At 29.2% G+C, this 8,874-nt stretch overlaps 2 protein-coding genes across 2 annotated transcripts in view; both read left to right on the plus strand.

The window, feature by feature from the left end:
- The window catches only part of LOC108694877 (neuronal acetylcholine receptor subunit alpha-7-like), a 22,105-nt gene that overhangs the window by 12,534 nt on the left and 697 nt on the right, over positions 1-8,874 (plus strand). The window contains exons 5-8 of the mRNA XM_018204568.1: positions 2,914-3,130; positions 6,105-6,239; positions 7,686-7,864; positions 8,544-8,679. Of these exons, the coding sequence (XP_018060057.1) occupies positions 2,914-3,130; positions 6,105-6,239; positions 7,686-7,864; positions 8,544-8,679 (667 nt within the window). The remainder of the gene's footprint in view (positions 1-2,913; positions 3,131-6,104; positions 6,240-7,685; positions 7,865-8,543; positions 8,680-8,874) is intronic.
- LOC108694876 (disintegrin and metalloproteinase domain-containing protein 10) overlaps positions 1-8,874 on the plus strand; it is an 88,029-nt gene that overhangs the window by 558 nt on the left and 78,597 nt on the right. The window lies entirely within an intron of this gene.

Here is an 8,874-nt window from a genome sequence, read left to right on the forward strand (position 1 = left end):
ATCAAAACATTATAATTCGAAAAGGATGGTTTTAGAAAAATCATTAAAGTTGTTATACTAAAAAAATAGTTTTTTAAGGATTGAAACGAAAATGATAAAATAACATAATAATTTTTTGTTAAGTCTGACAGAAAATTATTAAATAATAATTACTACTCAAATAATATCGGCAAAAAGAAAATATTTTTAATACATCAATCAAATGTTATTTTTGTTATTTTCATATCAACTCTTAAAAACGATTTTTTCGAATTGTGACAATTTAATGATTTTTTTTATCATCTTTTTTGAAAAATAATTTTTCGTAAGAAAGAAATATTTTCTTTTCCTTAATTTTATGAGTTATGTATCATTTTTGAAATAAACGAACGACATCTTTTTTTAAGAATCATCTTTTTTATTGAATCATGAGAAGTAAAGTTTAGATGACTATCAAGACTATGTTAAAAATGTTTAAAACACATTTTATTTAAATTTCTCGGTTAAATCGCGATTGCAAATACATAGGTAACGGATATAAAATTGATTCTGAAGGCCTATTTATTAAATCGTTTTCAAGAGATTGATTTCAGTTGAGTTGTTAGTCAAAGATATCGATATATTTTAAATAAATAAGTGTTATATAAGAGATAATTCGAATGACATGTTCTAATTAGTCAATGTTTTCATTGGGTCTCATAAAACTTTAGAATCATTTAAAAATATGGGAGAGCGATTATTATATAGACAGCGCACAATGGTAATTCGTCTTGCAGATTTTCTTTTTAAATCGAATTAATTTTTGCGTTCAACAGAATTTCATAATTCACGATTTTATATTCACCTTCATTTAGGATCGCGGAATATTTTATGGTTTTGGTAGATATCATTCAGCAAGATACCTTATCGATTATCTGAAGTCTGAAGTATTGGTATATCAGTATATATTATATAATTCATGCGAAATGCGAAATCGTATCGATTAGAAAGACAAAAATAAAGAATGAATATTGCAGATTAAATCTTATATTTATTGCAGATTAAATCTTATATTTAGATGCATATTGAAATTACTATAAAGATCGCCGAACATTTTTGTATCTTTTTATGTTTTAGATAGCTAATTTTTTTCGGTATTAGGAGAAATACGTAGCAAAAAACTATTTTGATGCAGAATGAATTGTGCGTGCGACACGAATGAACGAAAGGAAAAAAACGTACATTTGTTTGCGAAGCGAAGCCGATCGGTCTTTTGGAAGTTCGGGAACGCTTAACACAGCTGCGGAATCGAAAACGCCGAGCCGTCAAGTCGTAAAAATTGCCCTGGTTCGGGCAGATCGAAGAGCTTAATCCCAACATCGCGAGAAGAATTCAATACGAGAACCGTTCAGTTCGCCTCTGCGCCGAGAGCACCCTGCCTATCTTTTTCACAGAGTTTTCCCATTTTCTATCTCTTCGCGTTGAATACATTTGCTGCCGTCGCTACTGCCGCCGTTTTCTCCTCGTCGCGTAAAGAACGTCATCGCGGTGTAAAATGCTTGTCTAAGAGAATCTTTCAAAGTTCTTCGCGCATTAATCATTTCTCGTGTTTCGTGTGGTCGGATTTTCAGTGGCCATCATTAATTTCCCAAGCGAAAACTTGACAAGAGGTTTCTCTTTCATAAAAAAAAGTCGAAGTTCTTGTTCCAATTAGGAATTTTTTGAAGAATTTGTTGATTGAGTAAACAAATAAATGATGTGACATATTATTTGTTACGAGATCTACGAAAAAAGAAATTACTATAAAAAGTAAAACAAGGATTATTTTAAAATTTCATTGAGAATGTCTATTCTGTTTGTATATTTTATCTCAATTAAAAATTCGATTTTTATCATTTAAGAAAATAAGGATCTAATAAATAGGTAAATGATGTGACATATTACTTGTTACGAGATACAGAAGAAATTGTGATAAAAGTAAAACAAAGATTATATTAAAATTCAATTGAGAGTGTCTGTTCGATTCGTGTAATATTCTACTTCAATTTAAAATTCGATTTTGGTCTTTTAATTCTTTTCCCATTCGTACGACCGCAATAAACCTCTCGATTTGTCATTATTAATAAAACATGTATCAGCTCGATGAAAAGTTATTACGCGTTATACAAAACATTCTGGATCGCAACGACAGACATTCGGCCTGTCAGCTGTCAGTTTAACTTTTAGTCGATAAACCGAACCGACTCTAGACGTTAGTTTCCATTCATGTTTAGCAAAAGGACGCGATGTTCGATAAATAACAAAAACCTGCTTTCAATTGATATTTTTTACTACTCGCAAAACTTTGCCGTTTTAAAGCTGGTTCTACATTAAATGCAAATCAAATCGCAAATTTGTCGCAATAGTCAATCTGTGGAGCGTCAATTTTAAAACTAGAGATCTCACAAGAGAGATTGAACACCATATTTTTCGTTCCACTATATTTTTCAGAACTTGCTTATGTAAGATAGAATAAGATGTCCTCGCATTTTATCCTATCTTATCAGGTTGATAAAAATCATATTTTAAACATGTTTTCCATTGTTTAAATCCCATGCTTAATGAATGTTTTAAATATATTTTAAATATGTTTTTTATAATATTGTTTAAAGCGTGTAATGAAGTATTAAAAACATGTTAAAAAAAAAGACACGATATTTTATCCTTTAAAAAAATATCTTTTCCTAATCCTGTTAATCTTACACATCTCATTTTATCTTAAGCAGATCTTGAAAAATATGACGGCTCAATCAAAAAATGTTCAAACGTTCAATCTTTTACTCTTGAGAATCTCTTGCTGTCCTAACAAGTTTGCGATTAATGTAGAACTAGTTTTTATAGACAAACGACGGCAATTTGCGACGTCAGTTGTCATAGTGTCTTGCGTAATTTATGAGGAAATTTTGCGAACATCAGCTCGAACTGGAGAGACAGAGCGAGCAGGGGGACGTGAGCAATTATCAGGCGAACGGCGAGTTTCATCTTCTGGACTTCACCGCTCGTAGAAACATCGAGTATTATTCCTGTTGCGAGGAACCGTACCCCGACATCACTTACGAAATTCGCTTACGACGACGTCCGATGTTCTACGTCTTCAATCTGATTCTACCCTGCATACTAATTAATGGCGTTGGTAAGTAGACTACATAAATGTGCATACCTGAGTGAAACAGCGTGGAATGCCCAAGTTAGTGACTTGCAGTAGATCGAACTAATGTTCGTACATCAAAGGGCATAATAATTGTTTTTCGGTACTTGTATGTATTCAAAATACTGTTACTATAATTCCTGATTTAGAAAGTTCTAATATTACAATTAACGGCGTTATATCTCATTTTATATCTTACATTGAAAATATATTTAAGAAAAAAAATTTGAAATAATTAATAATTGCACCATTAGCAGCTTTATTCTAAAAATAATATGTACAAGAAAAAGGTCCCGAAGAAATAAGTTACATAATAAAAAATCTTTATTATACCTATGATTTGTTTCTTTCCCTCTCTCTCTCTCTCTCTCTCTCTCTCTCTCTCTCTCTCTCTCTCTCTCTCTCTTCGAAGCTTTTTTATTTATTCTGAAAATACGAACAATTTTTTTTGTAAACAATCTAACGCGCTCATTTATCGATCTTTACATCATATTCAGTGAAAAATGAATAAAATAATCGATTACTATTTTTCTTTAAAAATATCTTTTCACAAAAAACTTTTTTATGAAAAGACATCTATTATTAAATTGAATCTCATGAGTGAAGTTTTAAGATTGTGAATTAATGATATGTGATATAACATAATCTCGAGGACCTCGTTTATTAAAGGAAATAACAGCTCTTATCGTTAGTTACGAAGTAAATTTCATAAATAAACCTTGAAACTACAAAGTAGTAGTAAGTCATATAAGAGATTAAGTATACTCTCTCTTCCGATCTTTCCGCACTCTTCGTACGACCTGCTTGCATGAGAAAATTGAGATTGTCCCTATTAGCACGAAATGCGAATCTTATGAATTTCCAGAATAGTTTTCGTAATCTCGGTGGAAAAAAACCTTATTAATAGCTATGCGAGCAAATTACATGTTAAAACTTCGCTAAAAATAATTGGATCGACGTCTGTCGATAGCACTAGTCAATCGATTCAACCAATCATTTCTAGTTGGAAATTTATTATTGCTTGATAAAAAAATTAAAATGCATGATTATCGCTTTTATATACATGTTTGAAAGAAATTCGAAATTTTAATAAAAATATACATTTATTAAAAATATACATAGAAATATGTCAAGAATATTTTGAAAACAGATTACTTGATAAGTTTAAAGTCAATTAAATTTCTATAAAGATATCTAAAAGATTAATTGCTTGCCATAAATTTTTTACATTAAATATTTTTGTAATTATTGTTTAAATTACAAAGCAAAATTATCTTTGTATCTATTTTTTTTTATAACAAAAAAAATGTTTTAGTTTAATACAAATTATCTTTGTATCTATTTTTTTTTATAACAAAAAAAAAAAATGTTTTAGTTTAATACACTTTCTTATTATCTAGAAATATTTACTTTTAATCATTCTACATATATTCTAATATTACAATAATATAATTAAGAAAAAGAAAAATATATATTTCTCATAAAAATATTATAATCATAAAAATATTATAAGGCAGTAAAAGAAAAATACGTAATTACTAAATTTCTAAAGTTCTTTGTTAATTCTTTGTAAAAGCGTAAAAAAATGATCTTCGAATATTATGTAACATTATGCAAAGGAGGAGGAAGATGAGAATTCGAAAAATAATATTGGGTCTAATAGCGTTAGGATTTGTACGGGGGAAAACAAATTAAGTGATCGCCTTTAAGGAAACGGCATAAACCGAAGCATTTCATTACATTTCTGCTGCCATTTATCGATAATGAAAGAAATTTTCCGAGAACTTGTTAGATATTAGCGCCAAGCTAACAGAACAGCAATTACCTATCGAGTAAAAAATGAATTTTATAGACAAAAAAAAATGGAAAGTAGGACATAATAAAAGTCTCTCTAGCAATGGCACGATCTACTTTTTTATTATGAATCTTGGTAGATAAATTTAAATATGTAGATAATATAATGGTCTGTAATCTGGCTTCTACAATGATAAAAACATGTTGTTAAAGTTTTGAAAAGTATACTAGAATTTTTTTAAACTTTTATAATCTGAAACAATAAAAAATTTACTTTGTTTCTGGAAAGCCCCTATTACTGACGGAGGAATTAAAATTTATGCCAGCGAAAGTTTAAGAGAGTAAAGAAATTAACGTATAAGGTATATGTAGGATAGATGTATATAAGGTATATATAGAAATAGATAAAAAAAACACATTGAAATAACAGAATATAAGACCCAGTAGAGCAATCAAGGCACTGTCGGACAAATGGAACAACGCAATGGTTTTCCGATGATAAAATTGATGGTATAGAACAATTAAAAAAGGACAACTATGAATTATTGGGAAATATTTATATGATTTTGTTTGGTCAAGAGAATTCATAAATTATTTTACACAGTAATAGTAAAAAATAGACAAAATTTAAATTCATTTTCTTTGCACGAATATTTACTAATATTTTTCGCAAGATTAAGACCGGTATAACTCGTAATTGGTTTTTATATTTAGGATCATTTTAAGCACAATTTTAAGATGTTATGAATTTAGAGAATTATATATTAGCATCTTACTTTACTTAGAACGATCTTGAAATAAGAATCAATTATAAATATCTTAAGACTCAAATAAAAATTAAAACTGGAAAACTGGTATTCTATAAAGTTATCGTGATATCAATCAATAATTTAGATATTGATATGCTAAATATAATAATGTTTAATGAAAACAAAAAATACGGAAAACTTAATAATTTAAATTTATCGAACTGAGAAAAAAGCAACCCGAGACTCACCTTTTTTTATCATTTTTTTCCTACAGTTCTGCGGTTACTCCATTCTCGATCTACAAACTTTTGAGTTTGTCACGAGACTTCAAATCGAAGTCTCGTGGAATATCTTGGATTCAATATTTCGCGGTAAGGGTGAAACTTTCGCGAACGCTGTTTTTGTTTGCTCTCCAGCCCTGCTGGTGTTCTACGTGCCCTCCGAGTCGGGAGAGAAAGTCACCCTCGGCATCTCGGCCCTTCTATCTATGACAGTGTTTCTGATGACCATTCGCGAAACTTTACCGCCCACGGAGAAGACGCCACTGATAAGTAAGTACTTTATTAGTTAATTAAATTAAAAACTTTAATTTAAAATTCAAAAACATTTCTACATATCCAAAATATTTTTAAAATATTACGATTCATCAATTTTTTTTTATGCTGTCATTATATTTGGTCGAATTATGACAAATATTTTTCCGAAATCATATTTTCGAATTTTAAAATCACTTAATTTTGTTAATTTGGAATTGTTCGACGCAAAATGTTATCGTGATTTTGGTTCGCATTACCCTGTTTTTAGTTAATTTTAGTTAATTTTAAAATTAACACTTTAAATTGGTTGACGTAGTAAGCTTGAAATTGACTTGAAAGCAACTAATGTAAGACCAGAGTAATGTATAACGAAGGTTACAGTTGCTCGTTATTCATTAAAAAACCTGTGGTAAAATGCACCTGGGATTTCCTTCAGACACGGTTAGCCGTCTTTGCAAGATTGAATAGCGTCTCATTTCTGCTAATGTAGTCTTCAAAGAAGAATCCCGAAAGAGTGTACTCAAAGAACAACGAGAAAACCAAATAAAAATAGTTCGGAATTGTTACTCAAGTGGAGAAAGAATTTTGTTTAATGGTTAGACAACGGTTTGTGGTAAACAATTTTCTTAACAAGATACAACGAGTGCATCATATTCAGCAAATTTCCTCAAATAAAAATAACAATATTTTATCCGATTCTTTTAATTCTGTCTGTTGTATTAATTTAAATAAATATTTATATATTTTAAATATGTTATTAAATATATATTAATTCAATATTTTATAAAAGAGATGAATATTTGTATAAAAATTCTTTGAATTGTTTTTGACTGTAGAAAAAACTAGACTTAAGTTACTATTCCAGTTATTATTTTTTTACGATCACTTTATTTATGATGTAAAATTGATTTTTATTTTTTATGAAATACATAAGAACAAAATCAAAGTAAATTAAATTGATAAAACAAATATTCTTAATATTTTTTACTTTTATAATAAATGCATTTTTCCTAATTTTGGACTTAATTTACCAATTAAGGGACTAATATGAAAAGCAATGAAGAAATTAAATGAAGCTAACAAATTTAAAAGAGTCCAAATTGTTATAAAAGACTAATAATAGAATTTTACTTATATTAAAATGACAAAAAACATTTCAAACTTAACTTAATCCTTCTCAGCCGTGAAAACTTACTTAAAGTTTTTACATGATTCAAATTTGTAATTTTTTATGATTGAAAAGGACTAATTGTAAGTTAAATTTGAAACGTTTCATGTTTTTTGTCATTTTAATATAAGTAAAATGTTTTGCGAGTGGTTTTTGCTATTTTTAAAGTAAAGAAAATTATATTATTAATCATCTAATTTGGACTCGTTCAAATTTTTTACCTTCCAATTTTTACCACTCAATTTCTTCATTATTATTCTATTTATTCGTACTTTTTCTTTTGATGCTTTCAGGTCTTTACTATGGCGTCAGCATTTGTCTGGTATCGTTCGCATCCGGTCTAGCGGTCGTGACGTTGAATTTGCATCACCGTGGTGTGCGGGGCATTCGCGTACCGAGTATCGTGAGATCGCTGGTCTTAGACAAATTAGCCAGGATAGTATTTCTGAATTTCCAAGAGGAGAATAGATCGGTAAAACGGATGCACGTAATGCACATGCATATTGTTTCTTGTAATACGCGAAGCATTTTGTAAACCATTATCCAATTTCCTATTTGAATATAATAAAATTGAGTCAATATTCCGTTGTGCGTGCAATTCTGATTCAGATTGATCAGATTAATAATTCTGAAAATCGTGCAGCTTCCTGCGGATAATAGCGTAAACAGGATCGGTGTCAGCCGTTCGTTCCAGCATACATAAATAAAACGATATAACGGAAGATGATACCTTCAATACTGTATAAAAGAATAAAAGAATAGATAAGAATAGTATAAAAGAAGAACTGGAAAAAAAATCGATTAAAAGATAAATATATAAGTGATAAATATATAAGAAATTTATAAGTGAAAGAGATTTAAAATGTAAATTATGAATAATATGATGAAATATGTATGAAATAGATTTTAATTATTAATAAAAAAAATACGCAAAATAGATCGAGAGAAATATAAACTTTGTCTTCGAATGTATTTTGACTATACGAACGTCTGTAGCTGATTCTGAGTAAACTGAGTAAGATATTGTGTCTCATCGAGAGAAAGTTTCGCGATTGATACAATTTCTAAACGCGAGCTCCGCTATTACTCCGTTCTATAGAAAAGTTACAGCGCAATCATCAATATGGTATCACAGCGATTTGTTATATCAGCAGGAGCCAACGGAACAATTCCCGAGAAGAAAGAACAATTGTCCGCTGCACTGTAAACCTGAACTATCGGAACAACATGTATCTCCCAAATATGTATCGAGGAAAGATGATAGTAACAGTTCTAGTCCCAGTTTAGGTGAGTCTGTGATAAAGACAATTAAATTTATTAAAATGTCAGTGACTTGTTAAAAGGCACGAAGTTACATGATTGAAAAAGTCGTTTAGCTTTTTTTCTCATAACTTTGGTTTTTTTTTTTTAATATTTAATGTTATTTATTATTAAATTCTCAAACGTATATTTATATTATTTATCTTTAAGTATTTTTAAAAT

This window comes from Atta colombica, unplaced genomic scaffold, assembly GCF_001594045.1.
Source record: "Atta colombica isolate Treedump-2 unplaced genomic scaffold, Acol1.0 scaffold125, whole genome shotgun sequence".
NCBI classification, from domain to species: domain Eukaryota; kingdom Metazoa; phylum Arthropoda; class Insecta; order Hymenoptera; family Formicidae; genus Atta; species Atta colombica.